Here is a 19,847-nt window from a genome sequence, read left to right as displayed (position 1 = left end):
AAGCATAATATGAATACAAGTCAAGCTATCATCAGAATAAGGTAAAATCTCCACCTGACTGGGTGAAATCTGGTGCGGGGCGGAAGGCGGCAGTAGGGGAACGAGGGGAGAGACTGTGGGTGGGGGAACCAGGGAGGCTCTCACCAGATGACAGCGAGTGGTTCAGAGATGAGAAACTGCGACTCGTGTGCAGAAGAGGAGAAGGCTGCATGGCAAAACGTCGGAAAAGGGAGCGTCGCCTGCAAAACATAAAGAGAGATGAAGAGAAAAGACATGAGTCCCCTGTGACATTCCCAGATTATGACACCTTGTCAAAAACGAAGAAATAATATAAAAAAAATCTAATAAATAATACAGCAAAGTGAAGCAGTTTCTAAAATGGACAATATTAAACATATGTAGATGTAACTTCAAGGTTCTCCTAACTTTTAAAGATAACCTTTGAAGGTGTGTAATCTTTAGGACAATAAAAATCACCAAACTACTACTTTCAGACAGTCTTCAATCTGACTGTCTTTCATATGTTGTACTGTTTAAAACTATCTGAATCTCAGATTAAAACCATGATGTTTAATCAAAGCAAAATCACTTTATTCTACGAATCCCAAAAAAAATATTTTTTGCTCTAACCAGATTCTGTTGAAAAAAAACCTGCAATCCTCACTACAACAGTAAAGCTATTAGTAAATAAGCTGCAATAAACAGTCACATGCCAAAAACTGAGAGAATTTTTCACTGAACTTTGCCTAATTACAGGCCATGTTTACACAGAAAAGTATAGAAAAAAAACAAGTAGTGTTAGTAGTAAAATATATACAGCATGTAGAGTCACCTTTTCCCAGTATTGTTAACACCTATGGAACACTTGAATGGAATGGACTTGAAAAATGTTATACATGTTGATTCCAGTTTTTACATTTTTGTAAAACAAATAATCAAAGAAACTCAACCACTGTTGTTTATTTTAGGATTTATGGCACTAATACCTAATATAAGACATTGCCCAGAAACTGCTTGATATTCAGAGGATTAACTGTTTTAAGATGCATAACAACCCAGTGATCCTCTAAGGTTATGACTCACGTATGTAAATATTTCCTGAGTGTCGTCTGTCTGCCCTCTAGAGGCCAGCAGGAAACTTAGTGATGCTCCACACAGGAAATTCGATCATTCAATCACCTAGATTTTCTGCAGAGCTGCAGAAAGAAAACTTCTGTGCTAACAGAAAGAAGTATAAGAATACAAGAATTCTCCCCTATGGTAATCCTTAGCTTTTAGGGACTTAGTATAGAAACTAGAAGCAGACTTTGGGTGAAGTGATTCCTAAATTATCACAAAGTCCTGCCCTTTTCCATACTTGTAACTCTCTTACTATCCATATATACTTCATGCATTTTGATTGTAATGTATTTGTCGTATACAACTTCCAATGTGAAGCATCTTTGTAATAAAACACGATATACGTATCTAATATAATGTAACAATACTGTTATGTGTCCAATATACATTTATATTTTTAGAGGTGAAAATGAAGTAAGTAGACTCACTTCAGTACAATTTAGAGCTACCTGGACTTTCCTTGAGCATTTCTATTTTATGCTACGTTATACTTCCACTACATTTCAGGTCCACTAAACAGGTATTTTTTTTCCCCTCTAAACTTCTCACATGGTTTCATTTCAATAAATGGTCACATGACATTAGAGAAGAACAGAAGATAGATGTGTGTATAAGGACTTTTTTCTTCTTTCTTCTACTAATCATGTGATGAGTGTTCAGATTCACTTTCCTACTATTACTACGTTTTGCTACTAATACTTATATACTCTACTGAAGTAGGATTTTTCCTTCAGGACTTCTACTTGTAATGTAGTATTATTTTCATTGTAGTATCAGTACTTTTAGTTAAGTAAATGATTGATGTGAAAACTTTTTCTTCTTTGCTGTATGTGTGTGTGTGTGTGTGTGTATGTATGTATATATATATATATATATATATATATATATATATATATATATATATATATATATATATATATATATATATATATATATATATATATATATATATATATATATATGATCTACAATTCTGAATATATGGAATGAATATATATAATGAAACTCTGAATATATGGAATGAAACTTGGGGCAACCAAATAACCCATAATGCATGTCGCATCGACCAGCGGCACCTGTGTTCAGGTTCGGAATAAAGCAACTGACATGAAATATTCTCTCATTAATTAGTGATGATGTACAGTGTATACAGAAGTAGCAACTCTTGATCACATTAAAGTGTAGTGATGTTTGTGTATCTGCCAGAACATAAACCTCTAGATGTTGGAGGACAAACAGCAGCTTTGTATGTAGAATGTAGACTGATGTATTTTAGTACTGTTAATAATAAAACTGTAAACCCATCCATCCCTGCTTATAAGGTGTATTCAGATAAAACACACGTGGTTCTATAAAACAGTCCTGCATTAGTTTCATTTTATATATATATATTCAGAGTTTCATTCCATATATTCAGACTTTCATTATATATATATTCAGTTTCACTCCATATATTCAGAGTTGAATTATATATATTCAGACTTACATTCCATATATATGTGTGTGTGTGTGTGTGTGTGTATATATTTATTTCTTATTATTATTACATATGATTACAGGAATCTCACAGTGTGTTAACAGTCATTAATTCTGTGGATACAACTACTGAAACATTTACAGACAGCACTGCATAAAAATGCTAAAAGAAGGGGGTTAAAATAAACTCACATCATATTAGTTTCTTTGGAAGATTTGTACCTTTCTGGCGTCTTCTCTTTCTTGGGCTTTTTGCCACATCTGACCATCTTACTCCTGTAGCTGTTCCTCCTGGCTGGACCCGTTTTTATAGAAGTGTTTTCAAAGGGGGTTGTAGAAATGGCCACTTTGCTGCCACTCTGAAAAACAGTAACAACACACGGGTGTCAGCAAGACAACATATTTGTAAAATTCTAAATAATGTATATGCCTTTATCACCTTTATCTAAACATGACTGTATGACTGCTTAATTTAGTTTTACCTAATTTAATTACAGACAAGGTTAGTGTTAACATTGTGGGTGGAATACAAGCTTTACTTTTTCCACTTTTAATATTAATACTGTTAAGTTGTTTACTGAATTTGATACAAAATCATTACAATTTGACCAGCTGCTGTTTAAACATTAACACATTTTGTTAGTTACCTTCAGCAGGAGCTCCACCACTTCAGTGTGGACAAGGCCATGTACTGGTTCTCCGTTCACGTGAGTAATGAGGTCTCCAGCTTTGAGTCCAGCTTTATGAGCAGGTCCACCGTCTTCTACGTTCTAATTAACCGACAGAAGAGACAGTCATTACTGTGAATATTCTTGTTATATTTTTTTCTTTTTGAAAGATTTAGACTGCTTTCACACCTGTAGTTTAGATAATTTTGGTCACAAACAGTCACATCACAAAAATGCAGGCACTATTCAGCCGAACTGACTGAACTGCAGGTTGTGTTTACATAAAGCAGATAGAAGACAAGTAAAAATTGAAGCAGTGGAATATGTACAAAGGTTATTTTTTGTGAACCTTTGAAAGAGACATACGAAATATCATCATTTTAAGCTCACACTTGGTCAAGTTTCCCAACTGAATAGTACGTTACAGACTAATAGATCAAGGACCATCAGAAAGATCCATCCATCCATTATCTATACACCGCTTAATCCTCACTAGGGTCGCGGGGGGTGCTGGAGCCTATCCCAGCTGACTCGGGCGAAGGCAGGGGACACCCTAGACAGGTCGCCAGTCTGTCGCAGGGCCACATATATAGACAAACAATCACTCTCACATTCACACCTACGGGCAATTTAGAGTAATCAATTAACCTCAGCATATTTTTGGACTGTGGGAGGAAGCCGGAGTACCCGGAGAAAACCCACGCATGCACAGGGAGAACATGCAAACTCCATGCAGAAAGATCCCGGGAAAGCCGGGACGCGAACCAGGGACCTCATCAGAAAGATGAAAATTCAAAAGTTCTTTGTGTTTTTACAGTTTCATTGATATTTTTAAAAGATGAGTTGCTTTTCAAACTTGCCAGTGGGGTTTGGGGTTAAGAGGGTTAACATTCTGCTGATTTTTTCTGATTAAAGTCCTAAAACATTTAAAAAAAAAAAAAAAAAAGGCTTTCAGAGTTTCCTCAATCCATCTTCAGTTTGCTTGTTTTGTCCAATTAACCATTGAAAGCCTAAAGATGTTTATTTGAATGTTGAATATGACAACAAAAGCAGCTTGAACCACACAAAAATTTGGCATGTTTGATAAAAAACGAAAAACTAAATACTTCATCAATTCTCTGTTGACGGACTAATAGGGCTTGTGGATGATGTGCATACATCACCAAATGATGGAATAGTGACCATTAGTTATACTCAGCGGGAGAGCAAGTTTTGTTAATCAATCAGCAGCTCTTGAATTAATTAATAAACTATCCAAATATTACTCAGTCTTGGGTTTGGTCTACTTGGATACTGAAACCAAGACCTTTTATTTAATTCAGCCTTGGACCAGAATTTGACCCAAAATAACTCAACAGTTAAACTCTGAGTTGTACAGCTCCTCAATGACTTATAACTGATCCCGTGTGCTAATGTTAACACAGTCCTTACCCAGACCATGTGATAGACAGTGTAGATGTCACTGTCACAGGCGTACACCCGGATCGCCCTCAGTGTGAAGCCAAATTTCTTCCCGGAACTGTGGATGACGACTGGCTGCCGTGGGTTGGTGGTGCAGAGGGAGGAGTCTCTGCTGGGGGAGGAGTCTCTGGAGGAGGGGTCTGAGGAGAGGGAGTAAGGAGAGAGGGGACTGGCCAGGGGAGACACCCCAAATATATCTGAGGAAAAAAAAAAAGAGGGATGATCACCAACTGAGCAGATTCTTTTTTAAATCAATCAGACATTAACCGGCCCTGAAGTCAGTATTGAGGTGCTGCTGTAAAGCTTGTGAGTCTGGTTCCATTCTGCTCCTGCTGTGGGTGAAACTAATAGGATTTTCTCTCCCAGCAGTGGAGACCTCTTGCTCTGGCCCTGCCTGCTTATTTTCCTTGTTAGCTGCTTCTGCTCGGCTATTTGCTCGCAGCCACCGTCTAAAATGGAACTCACAGCAGGTGTCATGCTGAGCCAATTCTGCTCAGATCCACAGTGAGCTTTCATCTCTTTCACATTATTTGTTCAAAGTCCGGGGCTCGTATTGTAATTCCTGACACGTTATTGCTCTAACAGGCTGCTTGAAGATCATATTTTTGAGTCAACATCAGTATGTGGAAGAGTGTCTGTGTGGTGTCTTTGACTCACCTCCGGGGATCATGAGGGAAAGGGCACCAGTTGACACAGACTTTGGGACTTTAGCCACAGCTCCGGTCTTTTCTGCAGCACTCTCAGGCCGCAGAGTGGTGGTCTGAGGCGCCTGGTCTGTGGTGGATGTGTGACTGGTGCTGTCAGGGCTCTCCACACCCTCACCTCTGGGTGTCAGCTGGTCCAGATGTTCTGAGAAACTACCTACATTTTACAAAAGACAAGTACACAATGAGGTACACAGTGATTATAGGTAGGAAAGGAAATGGACAAAATATAGAAACGTACATTCAAAAGTTTGACATTTTGGCAAATATGCTTGTTTGCTTTCAAGCAGAACACTGGAGTCAGTCTCATACTCTGAACAGTAAATATAAAGCTAAAGTCAAGAAGACGAGGAAAAACACAAGTTGGTATAGAATATAATTTGATTCATAATAAGGGATGTTTTTTGTGTTTTTCTACTAGGACATGTGATGCTTCAGGAATAGCAGAAATTTGAATGTCATAAGTTTGCCATTCGGCTTGGTGTTGATCATTTTTTCATTTTCATTTTTTCACAAATGTTGCACAGATGTTTATATTTATGAACCATGATTTCATATTTATTGCACAGACAAGTAAAATTGATCCTTGTATCTAGCTCTAAGCAAAAAAACTAAACTATTTCTTTCAAATTTGGCTAATAGGCTATCAAGTAAATAGCACAACTAATAAATAATTACTACAGTTATCAATATTGTAACAGCTTGAAATTATCATCCATACAGTCACAATAAACCAAAAATAGGTAAGGACATTCAATAATTTTTCCCAAAATAATTCCCAAACGTCACCATCAAGCTGTTGTCCAAAGTTGACTCAAAGAAACGAGAATAAAAAAAGATAATATATGGCCAGCTGATGTTTCTGCAGGTTCATTGTTTGAGGAAACTCGTCATTTATTAATCTTTTGAAATGAAAACCAAGCACATCTATTATAGCTGTGCATGATGTAATTGTAGACACTGTTACCGGAGAGCGTGGCGCCGCTGTGGGTACTGCCAGGAGTGGTGGCGTCAGGTTCGTCATGTGGGAGCTCCCCGATGGAGGAGGCGGCTTTGCTGGGGTCACCGAGGCCTGACGTCTCATCTCCTTCACTCTCAGCTGAGATAGCAAACTTTGGAAGCAAACTGGGGTGAGGGCCCTGATTCAGACTGTCAGTGTCTGTCGAGTGGGACAGTGAGGGCCTGAATGGAAGAGACGACAGATTCTCATGAGAACAGACTTTCTGGAAGAACCTAATGTTTCAATATATTGCCCATTTTAATGCAGGTTTTAGTGCGTGTTTAGAAGAGGCTGGGTATGAAGGTTTCATGAGGTTGTTGGTGTTACCTTCTTTACATACAGCTGCCCTTAGAAACAAATTGCATGTAGCTGCACTGTTGATAAATCTAGAAAAGTGAACCCAAACTCTCTATCGCTTTGCTCTGTCCATCATTAGACACAACAATACGTCAGACCTCATCACGCCATCATTACTGTACAGTTGCAGTCTACAATAGCTTGAAATAACATTGCACAATTTATGCCATAAATACCGAAAACAATACCATCTGTCAAGAAGCTTAACGGTACTGAATTACCGACCAACTCACAAAACAATTAATAGCGGTACTAGGTACTCATACCTACTCATGAATCAATCAACACACTTTAAATGTCAATGTAAGAACTCTGATCATTTGTTTTCATTGGATGTCTTGCTTGTCACATGCTTTAGAAATGATAGGATATTCTGGCACTTAAAAAAACTTAAATGTCAGCCTCATTATGCGCCTGTGAATATTCCATTTCCTCACATGCAGTGATTATGTGGGACCCTTGCTTTGCCTGCACTGGCCTCCAGCAGTGACCAATGGTTCCCTGAAGCTCCTCAGCATCAGCTAGTCTCATTGTGAAGTCTTCTTTGTGGTTTGAGTGGACAAGGTGAGACTTTGTTCACATCTCTTTAACTGTAGGTAAGGTCTATTTGAAGTTAAGGTGCATAACTTTGTGTATTTTCCAGTTTGTGCTGTTAGGTTACATTAGCTTAAATAGCAAATGAACATTAGCTCAAGTTATGTGAATAACTTTGGTGTTCTGAGGATGAAATATGGCATCTTAATGTTGAAATCAGATGTAAAACGTTCATTAATCAGCAACAATGCTGGCTGCAATGTAGTTGATTGTTGGAAAACTTTGCTTTTTCCCTCTCCCATTTATCATCAGAAGACCCTTCAGGTTTATGTGGTGACTCTTTGAAGGGGCCCGACACCTGTGTTAGTAATCACTGGATTAAACTGCTTCGCTCACTGTATTTAACTATTTCCTTAACAAAGATTTTTTCTACAGTTTCCTCAAAGTAAAGGGATATATGTATCACCACTTCCAGTGATTTTATAAGCATGGCTAGCTATAGCCACCTTCCCTCAAACCAAAAAAATTAAAAATAAATAAAATTCACATTTCAGCTACTGTTAAAACTTGTTCCAGCTGCATGCATCATATGTCATGTAAAATGGCAAGAAATTTAAAACTATTGCAGCTAATGTTTCCATTGGACAACGTAACATCAGAACTTTAGAATCTACGGTTTGTCCTCTGTGAAAAAATATCAATCATAAGCTCTTAGGTTATCATTTATTTATATATATTAATCATTTGTTAATCAACTATGCTTTTATGTTTAAGTAATTTCAGAGAAACAAAATGTATGTATATTTATTCTTATCATTTTGTATTATTTTGTAAATTTAAAAGACTGTATAATATCAGTGTTTCCACCAATAGAAGAATCATTGCAATACCAGTACTTTCTACTCATGGAAGAATGTGTGTGTGTGTGTATGTGTGTGTGTGTGTGTGTGTGTGTGTGTGTGTAACAGGGCAAGCGTTAAAAACAGGGATCTTAGCTTTTCTAAAGAATGACGTTCTAATCTTAAAATGCTGCTTTTCCAACCTATGCACTGTAGACTGGGCTCCAGCTTATTGTAGAGGGATGCTGTTACATATCTAGAAAGCTGTTTTGTATTTGAAAAGTAGGACTTAGAGTTTCTTGCATGGTATGGAAACCTAAAGAGGTATTTACAATAAGCCAAGAATAAAAGATTTTGGTGTTTACTGTCATGTTAGAAATAAGCTGTCATTCTTGTTCCTCACATTGAGAGGGAGAGAGACATGCTGACACCGATGATACCGATGACACAGAAAGGTGTTTGTTCTACTACTTGAGGTACTAAGAGTATTTCCACAGCACTGAATTTCAGTGGCCCTCCAACAAACAATAAAAACACTATTAGACTAACATTACTTGCTGCTTTGTTTTGTAGTTCCCCTTAAGCTCGAACCACAATGAAGAAAGTGACAACCAGTGCGGTAGTGCTATTGTTTTACGGAATATAAATTAAACTTACTAGATTTAATTTGGGTGAAGATTCAGGAAGTAGATTTTGTATTTCTCACCTGAAATTTGTTCAGGAACAGACTTCAGTGCACTGCTAAAATGAAATAAGTTTAAGTAGGCTGCTTTATACAACGGATCTCTGTGACTCATGCTCAAACCTCATTTGCTCTCAGAACTCGAGCCTCAGGGGGAAGGATTGCAGTTGGACCCTTCTTGCTTTTCCACTGTTCGTTGAAATGAAGCTTAAGCTGAGTTCAGTGAGGAAGATCTGTTCAGTTACATTCTCTATTCCTCTAGCTGTTTAAGGGCTATTCTTGCAGTATTCTCCCACTTTGCTCATGCTGTCAAAATCACTCTACTCCCAACCTTAACATTGCTATACTTGTCCAATGATCTGTCTGCCCATGATTGCCATATTTTTTAAAACATCACTGCAATCCTGTGACTCTTCCTCAGTATGTGTATCCCCCCTGCTGATGCTGCTTCTCATCAGAGTCTAACTGCTAAAATACTTTGTTGTTGCATGGTCATGTTCCTGCAATTAACTTTATTTCTCCACTCCATGTGATCTCTCCTCATTGATCTGTCTTTTTAATCTGTGCTTCATTAGGTGTAAAGTTTTAATGAACTCTAGCTCTCATCTTGAATCAGAGGTGGAGGTGTGCATACATTTCAGCAAAGTCTGGCGTCCAGCTGAGAGAGTCTACAGTAAGCGGGCTCTCGCTCTTCTTCTCCTCCGTCTCTCCTTTCTCCTCCAGGTGCCCACGAGACAAATCCAAGCTGCTGTAAACCTGAAAACCGAACGGACACAATGATTCACTTCATTACATGCAGGCTATGAATGCAGAAATTCAGCTGATATTGAAAAGCAGAATGTAACAACAAATGTGCCCTATTCTGTACAGATCATGTTAAGTAAACTGTCATTGTGGCCTTTGATTTATATATAAGGATTTTTTTTCTGTGTTGTGCAGTTCATTGTGTCTTACAAGCATGAAGTTTAGGTGCAGCTGAGGAGAAGGTTGAGTGTAGCTCAGTACTTCCTCTGAGACACCCTGCTGCTTCTTGAGACACACTGTAACGCTTTGCTTTGATGTAAGAGGGGAGCATACTGCAATGCAGCACAACAATGACTCCCAACTTGCATGACTGTATTGTGTATTCTGTCACACATTACCACAAAAGGGGAAAAAAACAGATCTGATTTGTAAGCAGAAAATATATGCAAAGCTGAAATCTATGTTTAATACTGTGGGGGTAAAGGGAGATCAGGAGGGAACCATGTTTTCTAGACACAAATTTACATATGAAATACCGACTGCTCATTCTGTCTTTCCCATGAGAAAACAATCAGGACAAATGAGGGCATCAGCTCATTTACATCACTAACGTCTTTGGCAGTAATGATAATGATTACATGTTAGCCAGGGACCAGGATGGTTTGAGGAGGGAGATTAAAGACACACCTTAGAGAATCGGTGAGAACACGAGGAGAACTGCCGCAGCTCCACATTGAAGTCTTCATCATTTGTATCGTCTTCCTCCGTCTCCATGTGATGGTACCTTTCAGAGCGAGCTGTGGAGGAGGGAAGGTTTATATTTCAGATGTTTTTAACTGAATCCAGTTAATGCAGATGAATATCACAGAACCAGAAGGTAGTGTAAGTGGAAGAAGAAAGGTATCACCTTGAAACCCGTCCTCGGTTTTCACTCCCTTTATATACAGGTTTTTAGCAGAGGACCTGCATGTCTGTACCAGGCATGTCATATATTATTATATAATGAGTTGGGCTTCTTAAAAAGTTCTTCAAGGCAGTGATTATAAAAACAGCTTAATCCAATTTAGAAATGAGTTTTGTTTTGCTCCTCACATTTTTCACCACTGTGGGCTTATTTTCACTGCAATATGAAGTCCTGCAGTAAACACAGTTAAACAGCCATAAATCAGCTAAAACTGGATTTTATTTGATTATATATTTTCCAAAAAATTGGAAAAAACTGGAATCAACAAGGACAATATTTTTTAGTTCTCGTAGGTGTTAGCAATACTGGAAAAAATGGTGACTCTAAATCAAACAATTTTACTATTCACATTTTTAATTTGTTTCCATACATGTCTCATCTCTGCTCAGTGTAAACATAGCCTGCATTTCAGCAGATTTTTTTTGTCACATGACAAGCTTCACAGACATGGAGGATTTTTTTTTCTTTTTTTCTAAACCATGAAAAGTTTTGGTAAACTAGCTGCTGTGAGTTCCTGTTTGTAACTTCATGCTAAAGAAAACCCAAAACATATTCATACTGGTTGTAAAAGGGACAGTCTGAAGGGAAAGTTATAAGTAGCATATTTTTTGCAAGATTTCCTAGCAGACATACAGATGTTTATCAGCAGTGAAAACAACTGGGACAAATATACTGTCGAAAATTTCTGTGAATTTTGAGTAAAATGTTATGTCTCTTTGATAACTCACTGTCGAAGTAGCTAGTATCATCTTCAGACTCCAGCTGCGGAATAAACTCAGCCTTCTGCCTCAGCAAGCCGTTCCAGTCCAGGTTGTGGAAAAACTGATGCTGCTTCACTTCAGCCGCTCCGCCTGCAGGTGGAAGAATTAAAGATGAGTTTAAATAAGATTTTCTGGAGAAATGTGAAAATTTTAAGTGAGGAAAACACACACAAATCACTGGACACTGACATTCAGTGGTTCAGGTAAACACAGAAGGTAAAGAAACGCTTACGCTACGTTTCCCCGCTTCCCTCGTGGCTGCTGGCCAAACCGATATCATGCCCATAAATTATGCAGCACATAAATAGCAGCAGACTTTGTGAATGGCAGCGTGGTGAGGAGAGATGAACAAGGAGGTTCCGCTGTCCTCATACTGAACTAGCTATGTGCATTGCCCTGATTTAATGCCCTTGTCCCAGGTCATGGTCACTTTTACACTCTGCAGATCTACATTCTCACAGTGCCTGATCATTCATGAAACTAGATTCATGGAGGAGTTGGAAATGATTGCAATTGATCAAAGGGAAAAGGTGAGAAGGCCACAGGGATAAACTGCTCTGCTGTTGGATGACCTCAATTTCTTCCCCGGTGACTTGGAATAATGAGCAGTGCTGAGGTGGCACATGAGAATTTATAGCGGTCTGTTGTGCCTGTCTAATCCTAACCGAGTTACTGGCTGTCCCATATTTTCTTTGCAGTTCATACCTGCACCCATCCTCTCCAGAGGGTTCTGTCTCAGCAGCAAGGTGATGAGCTCCTGAGCATCGGAAGGCGGAGCATCCTCTCCATCAGGCCAGTTGATCTCATCTGGAATATATGCAATAAGTTTGTAAATTAAATGTTTCAATATACAAACAGCTTTCTATGCATGAGATTATCATGAGATGTTGTTGTATACTGGGTTATTGACTGTTTATGGCTATTTAATAAAGACCGAAAATGTTGGGGTTAGGTCAGGCTCTATGACCAAAACTCTGGGGATCATTTTAGAGTTTCAGGGTTTGGACTCCGTGACAACTAACTGATAGGTGGCAGACTTTGGATGGAAAATGTAGCATTTGGTCACACTTGTAATAGTTCAAAGAGAACTTAATTGAAATAAAGAAGAAGTTTGTTTCCATGATCCTGTGTGGCTGATAAATATGTTGAAGCAAGATTTGTAGTGTGACTAAACAACTTTGAATGTGACCAACCAAAAGCAACACTATGAATGGTTGTCTGAAAATGTAGGTCATAAATCCAACATAGCACACCTAGCATTGATCTACTGATGCTCAACAGCAGGAGTAGATTGCACCACTAAGACTGGCGCTCCTAGTTAAGAAAAGTGTTTAGAAAGAACTTTACGCTTCTTTCTAGTTAACCAAAGGCTTAGTCTGAGCTATGGCTGTTGCCTAGCAGCATGGCTTGCTATAATACACTGCTACCAATTTCCTACTGTCTAAATAATTTGTCTTTTCTGATTTGTGGCTACAATGGAAGATCAAAGGAGTAGAAAAGTTAATTTGGCATAAAGAAAATAAGAAAATTTATAGAGTTGTACAGTCTGCAAAAAAACACACTGACTGGTAAGTAGTCCAACTTGTTAACAAGCAAGAAAAACTGACTTGGAGAGATCATAGGCTCATCTCATTTTGTTCATTTCAGCTTGTAGAAATCAATCTTGGCCTGCCATCACTGAGGATGTCTCACTTCCTAAAATGCATCTTGAGGACAGGGTTAAGGACTGAGGAGGTTTGCTGGAGGAGCTTTGATATACAGGTGTATCCTTTAAGTCTTTTCTTTACAGATCACAAGAAAGAAGTGTATCATAGCTGGAATTTATAAACTTGTTGGCTTTGGGATGACTGCTGTTCATTTCCCTCCTTACCTATTGAGGGAACTTGGTGTGGTATATATTATAAATAGCATGGCTACTAGCTACCACCTTGTCATAGTTATGTTAACAAGGTAGCGACAACTTCTATCATTATATACCTTAAATCTGTCATGCAGTAAATTAAAGGTTTTTGGACTACAAAGGTATTTTTTTTGTTTTATTCTACTACTGAATTTTATGCTGTGACAAGCCCAAGGACTGGACTTGGACAAATCAAAGTCAGTTCAAAGGTGTAAGTGTAACGCTGGATGAGATCACTCACATGTGCTCGAGGTTTTAGTAAAATCTTCATGGATTAGCAGTGAACATGAGAGCAAAGCCTGTCTGTGCCATGCTGATTGTCTGTTCTATGCACCGTTTGTCCCCCATTTTAATCAAATTTGGGTGCAAGCTATGAATATGTATGTGCGGCCTGAGGCCATGGTGGCATGCATTCAGTGTGTTCAGACCCCTTTAATTAACAGTCACTCTCAGAGGCTTGGTACAGTTTGATAGAGAGCATACCAAATCAGTCATGGCATACCATTCATTTCCATGGCACAAATAGAGGCGGCTATTCAACAACCCCATGTAACACAATTTATCGGAGCCACAGCGCTGACAAGATAAAAGCTCCTGTTTTCAAGATTAAGATTTCCTCTGTGCTGTCACCATGAGACTACAACAGAACAAAATAAAATCATCATAATATTAAAACTTCACTGGTAGTCTAAAGTCAAGCTAAATCCACTTACTGCCATCTGTTTTTCTACTGGCCTTCAGGGAAATCTCTGTCTTCAATAAATTGAGAAATATGCAATTAATTCCATGTGGTCATTGTGCAAATGTTTAATTCATATCTGAATGAAGTCTGGGAATTTCTCCTGATATGCTCGACAGCATCTAAATGCCAGATGCTGTAAAAAGGTGCCTAAATCACCTCTAGAAGCAGAAAATATCTCGTAAAATTTTATATTTGACAAACCGAATACGAATGATATATATTAGGTAAATGAACAGATAAATATGTTATTAGGGTTTGTTGCTCTTGTCCCATTTATAACCACTGCAGGCTTGTTGATTTACTGTATTGTAAAATCCTCTACAGAATTCCTAAAAAGCTTCATTTCTTTGATTATTTATTTTCAAAAAAAAAAAAATGGGATGTATAAAATGCCCACAGGTGTTCACAAACACAGGGAAACAATATGGCTCTACATAATATAGATACTTACAACTTACATTTTTTATTTGTTTCATTACTTGTTTTCTCTCTGTTCTAGGTAAGTGCAGCATTGAACAGCAAGAACAGCTGAGGCTAACTGGAATATTATTGGACAGATGCATCATTGATTCTATTTATTGGAATGCTAAAATAAAGACCTTGAATCCATCTGATCATATGAATGATATATTGTGCTTCACTTCACAGTTGCACAATAGCATTTAGTGCACCTCTGATTGGATTTGTCCTGATTCCTTCCTTGTTTAGAGCCATGTTCACCTGTTTGCTAAGACTGAGTGCTTAATAAATCAGTTTTATTGTAGGGTTGGCTTTCAAATATATTTGTATATAATATAGGCTATCAGTGAACAGGAAGATAATACTGGTAAAGTAATGAAAAACTTCCCAATGGCTAGTTCACGCTTGTCCGAGAATGAACCATGAATGTTGCTCCAAAATTTTGAGGCAATCCATCAAATAGCATTGGGATATTTCAGTCTGGACCAACAAGGTGATTGAAGTCTCATGTTTCTAATTTGTATTTAAGTAGAACGGGAGGTAATACTGACCACTGATGACTTGTCCAAACAGCTCCTCTGGTGTGTCTCCAAAAAAAGGCACACAGCCCACAAGGAACTCATATAGGATAATACCCATCGCCCACCAGTCCACTGGCTTCCCGTAGCCTTGTCTCAGGATCACCTCAGGAGCAATATACTCTGGGGTTCCACACACCTATACAGAGGAAAAAAATATCCTAAGTATCAAGAGTTTTGTGAGGGAATGTATGATAAGACTGGGATAAAGTAACATTCACCTGCTTGTCGGAGAACTCCCTGGCATCTTTCTCTATGTGTCCCTCATACAGGTTAGTGGTCATGTTCATCAGCCCCACTTTGGAAAGACCAAAATCTGTCAGCTTAATGTGCCCCATCGAGGTCACCAACAGACTGTGATGATGAGGGACAAGAAAAAGTTTGAAATGATTAAATACAGTAACATGTTGAAGGAGTAATACCACGATGCACGCAATGTTTTTCAGATTAGAAAAGGGACCCATCTTTTAAATTGTCAAAGTGGAATGAAACAAATAGCTAGTTTTTAGTTTTGTTGTCTTCATTTGACAAAGGAAAATTGAAAAATAGATATTATACCAAAGAAAATAACAAGCTCATTTTCCCACTTAGCTCCACTAAATCTTCAGTGGTGATGGATACTGGAGAAATGAAAAAAACGGCTAGTTTTCTTGTATTTTTGATTTTGGTACAAAATGGAAGAATGGGATTAAACCAGAGAGCAAAAAACAGCAGTGGTTTCTTCTTTGTTACATTCTGTATTTCATTGTAATGAACTATTGCAATGAAATGCAAATTTAAAAAAAAAAAATCCAGTGTCCAATTTTTTTCAGTTTATTTTTTTTTTTAAAAGCAGGAAAAAAATCCAAAACTTATTCGGATTTTGAAGGAAAAGTAGAATATACTTAAGTACTCTAATCCACATTCAACAAATCTGAATACAACGCAAGAATTCAGCTGTGATTCTTGTCACCATCTAACAAATTAAGAATAAAATCCATTATCATATGATCTCCACTAACTTTTGAGGCTCTTTAGAGACTACAAATGTTCATTATATTCACTGTATTGTTGCTAATTTTGTCTGTCTGCTGTTTGGTGCCCAGCAGGTAGTGTAAAAGCCTGATTTGCCTGATAACATGATAACTATGAGAGTGCTAAAAGTAAAAAACACAATAAAATGCTCCATACAGCTGCAGGAAAGTGTATAATTCTCTATGGGTTTTCACCATGAGCTGGCATTGTTAAATAATAACAATATTGATTAGAGCTGTTTTAAAATGTACAAGGTCTTACTTGTCAGGTTTGAGATCCCTGTGGACGATGCCGTAGTTGTGAAGGTACTCCAGAGCCAGTACTGTCTCTGCAAAGTACATCCTGGCCATATCTACAGGAAGCGGACCCATGTTCTTCAAAAGGGTGGCACAGTCTCCTCCTGTACAGATCCATGAGTGATGTTACAAACATGCTTCAGATAACACAGAGAAAGCATAGTTCAAAGTTCACTGCTTTCAGATGTAGCACGATACTCTATAGAGAACCAGCTACTGACCTTCAACATATTCCATCACCATGCACAGGTGCCGCCGTGTCTCAAAGGAGCAGTACATGGACACCACAAAAGGGTTCTCAGCAAAGGTGAGGATGTCTCTCTCCACAAAGGCCTGTTGTATCTGATTCCTCAACATCAGATTCTGCTTGTTGATCTTTTTCATGGCAAACCGCTGCTTGGTTTCTTTGTGCCGAACCAGATACACAGCTCTGGGGAATGAACAGCTTATTTGTCAGCTGGAAGGAACTGATCAAAAATAACAGCTTCGCTTACTATCAAGTTGTCAGATTTGGTGTCAACCATCGTATCTGTGCCATTGCCAAAAGGTATTAAGGGAAGTTGTTAATGAAAAAAGGCAAAAGATTAGATGAATCTCTCAAAATAGAACTAAAATTCATGTTTTTTATTAATTTACAAACAGCTGTTGGGCTGGAACAGACCATCCATCAGTAGAGATTAGATGATCCAATACCAAAGACATCCTTACCCATAGGCACCATTGCTGATCAGCTTTGTCATCTCAAAGTCTAATTCACAGGGTTTTCGTCGCGATCGCAAGGCTGTGCTCAGGCTCTGAGACTGTGGACAAGACGAGAGACAAATAATAAAACAAATCAATAAGATAAAATCTGTATTTCACTGCTGCGCCTGCAGTAAAGTAGGACCAAATCAATACAATGATCAATTTCTGAGTGCTTACAGAGTCATCCGTTTCAGGGGTTTCTGCAATCCCGCTGTCACAGCTGGTGAGCTGAGCAATTTCTAAAGAGAGAAAACAGCAAAAATAAATTAAAGAAGGAGCAAAAATGCAGAGATTTAAATTTTAAAAAAGCAGATTTGAGTAAAATATGACTCTACAACCTCATGTGAAGCTCATTAACATGTTCTGCAGTGTAGTTATTGAAACAAAGGCAACCTACATGCTGCTGCATAAGAAGTCAGGAAATTTAAACACAACAAAACAGCAGATGTAACACTTTATTCACCTATTAGGCTGGAGGTGCTGACTCCAAGATAACCTGAATTGAGGATAAATGGGGCGGAAATCAAACTGGCAACACAAACGTGCGTCTAACACTCATTTTGAAAATCACCACTCCAGAACAAGTGCTCATTAAAAACCACATTGCATCTTTTATGTTTTATTTCTGCGTCTGTGTGCAACTATACCCAAGTCCATGTGTGCAATTTCACAAGTGGGGTGTCTGCTGTGTCCCCAGTGAGCTTGTAAACACATTTCCACTGCTTTAACATCTGTCTTTCCTTGTAGGTTTGCTTCAGTCACACAAGGCGTTGGGCAAACGAAACACAGGAGACACTCAGGGGAAATGAGAGGAGAGATTGGCTGATGAGCCAGCCTGTGTGGATCTGTATAAAGTCTGTGGGGAGGCCATTCCTTTCTAATTAGTCATAATGAATGTTGTTGGTTACTGAATCTGGAGAGACACGGGGTCATTAGAAAGACAGTCTGTTCCGTATAGGACATTAGTCAAGAGTATCTTTATCTTTTAGTTCCCACAACTTAAGTCTTCCATTCCTTTACAGCCTCACAACAGCAGCTCTATTCAGTTTGGTCATATTTACAGCATCTTTGGCATATTGAAGGTGCATAAGTGTAATACTCAGCACATTTATGCAGTTATATGGGATTAGACTACAATCAATACTTTATTACAAACCATACAGAAGAAACTAGATGCAGAAAAAGCAGAAAAATGAGATCACCCTTATCCTCCACATTTAATATCCACTGTGAGCCATTTCATTCTTTTATGTCATTTGAATGTCTTTCTGAAGACTGCTAGCAGTTGTCAGCAGAGCATTTTGAATGTAATTAGCACAGTGTCCTTACTGTACCTTCCAGAGGGTCTCGTGTGAGTCCCAGCTGGCTGATGATGTAACGAGGGATGTCCGTCTTGATGCCTTGGCCCTCTTTAGCATGTCCTTCTGCAGCCTCCAGAAGGTGGTAAAATTCCTCTGGGTCAAATTCCTGAAGACACAGCAACATACATTAACATATACTGCTATGACCAGTGTTGAAGGTGGCAGAAATCATGTGTGCAGTTTGAAGGTTTGATGAATAGTGCAATTATCGCAATATGTCTGGAGGTCAAAACTTCCCACTCTGACAATGAGGGACAGCATATTTATTGTGTGACAGTGAACACAAAACAGTTTTGTTTTTTCCCCCACTGACTTGTTTACATTCTACATGCTGACAAGGAAGCGTCTTCACACCAGAACCTCATTCCTCAAAAGGGCTTCAGTTCTCTCTCACTGATCAGATTTAAAAATATATAAGTATTTAATTTCTCTAAAAATGCACCAATGCACACAAACACTTGCATATTTACACATCAAGTAGACAAATTAAAATGGAATAACTTATTTGGAGTCATTTGCCATCTGTCAAATGTAAAGTCTAATATTCACTCTCCTTAGACTCTCGGTAACTTCTCCTTGGGGAAATATCTGCCTCTTTAGCTGCTAAATGCGCCACTATTTGTCCATCTGCCATTAGGTGCTGAGTTCAGTGCCTTTGTGGAGCTTTTTACTTAAAAACAGCTGCCTGCTGCAGCTGGAAAAAAGTTCAGAAAGCAGTGACAATGAAGTTACAGGCGGGAGAGTTAAAGTTAAGCCAAAATGAGTTGCAAAGTCTGTTTACAATTCTCTGGAGGTGCATCACCAAATTCCCTTCAATCTGACAGCGTTAGCATAAAAATATTAGTATTATAGATACTTGTACCTGTGTAAATATGAGAGAGACCTGGTCAAAATAGCAAAACCATGAAGATGTAGGTAGCTTATGTTCAGACTGTGGCATGTTTGAGTTGCTGACTTCAGGATAATCTGAATTAAGATTAAATGGGGCAGAAACCAGATGTGGCAGCACACCTAATTTGAAATCACCCAACCTGAACAGGTGCTCATTATGTGTTGTCATTATGTGTTTTAATGTTACAGTGAGTAAATTACAATGCAGGACATTTAATAATTTCTATTAAAAAAAAAAAAAAAAAAATCATACTTTAAAAAACGGCAATCATTAGCAAGTTTTACTTTGGACAGGTAAGACAAATAGTTACATGACTTAAAAAGCTGCTGTATAGAGATAAGAAACGTACCAGACATTCCAGTAGTCGAGCAGGTCGGGCTATCACTATAAGGATCTTCTTTACCAGCTCTCTGATGAAGTTTACCTCCTCGCTCTCTGACCGCTCTGTGGACTACACAGCAACCAAGCAGTGAAAACACAGGAAGACATATAGAGAAATAAATTACAACGATCATTTCAGTCAAAATCAGGAATTCTAAAAAGGTAGAATTG

At 38.3% G+C, this 19,847-nt stretch overlaps 1 protein-coding gene across 20 annotated transcripts in view; it reads right to left on the bottom strand.

The window, feature by feature from the left end:
• Positions 1-19,847, bottom strand: part of mast4 (microtubule associated serine/threonine kinase family member 4) — a 133,405-nt gene that overhangs the window by 6,135 nt on the left and 107,423 nt on the right. For 14 of the 20 annotated variants that reach the window (XM_055019170.1, XM_055019171.1, XM_055019172.1 and 11 more), the window contains 18 exons: positions 19,645-19,746; positions 18,377-18,509; positions 17,220-17,281; positions 17,007-17,098; positions 16,520-16,728; positions 16,264-16,402; positions 15,210-15,342; positions 14,962-15,127; positions 12,015-12,116; positions 11,277-11,399; positions 10,272-10,381; positions 9,475-9,596; positions 6,396-6,610; positions 5,382-5,585; positions 4,695-4,921; positions 3,243-3,365; positions 2,788-2,954; positions 55-239 (listed from right to left, as the gene is read on the bottom strand). In XM_055019170.1, the coding sequence (XP_054875145.1) occupies positions 55-239; positions 2,788-2,954; positions 3,243-3,365; positions 4,695-4,921; positions 5,382-5,585; positions 6,396-6,610; positions 9,475-9,596; positions 10,272-10,381; positions 11,277-11,399; positions 12,015-12,116; positions 14,962-15,127; positions 15,210-15,342; positions 16,264-16,402; positions 16,520-16,728; positions 17,007-17,098; positions 17,220-17,281; positions 18,377-18,509; positions 19,645-19,746 (2,614 nt within the window). The remainder of the gene's footprint in view (positions 1-54; positions 240-2,787; positions 2,955-3,242; positions 3,366-4,694; positions 4,922-5,381; positions 5,586-6,395; positions 6,611-9,474; positions 9,597-10,271; positions 10,382-11,276; positions 11,400-12,014; positions 12,117-14,961; positions 15,128-15,209; positions 15,343-16,263; positions 16,403-16,519; positions 16,729-17,006; positions 17,099-17,219; positions 17,282-18,376; positions 18,510-19,644; positions 19,747-19,847) is intronic. The other 6 variants (XM_055019173.1, XM_055019175.1, XM_023291019.3 and 3 more) reach the window with 3 other exon arrangements.

Source organism: Amphiprion ocellaris, chromosome 17, assembly GCF_022539595.1.
Source record: "Amphiprion ocellaris isolate individual 3 ecotype Okinawa chromosome 17, ASM2253959v1, whole genome shotgun sequence".
NCBI lineage: Eukaryota > Metazoa > Chordata > Actinopteri > Pomacentridae > Amphiprion > Amphiprion ocellaris.
This window is presented reverse-complemented; position numbering and strand designations above follow the sequence as displayed.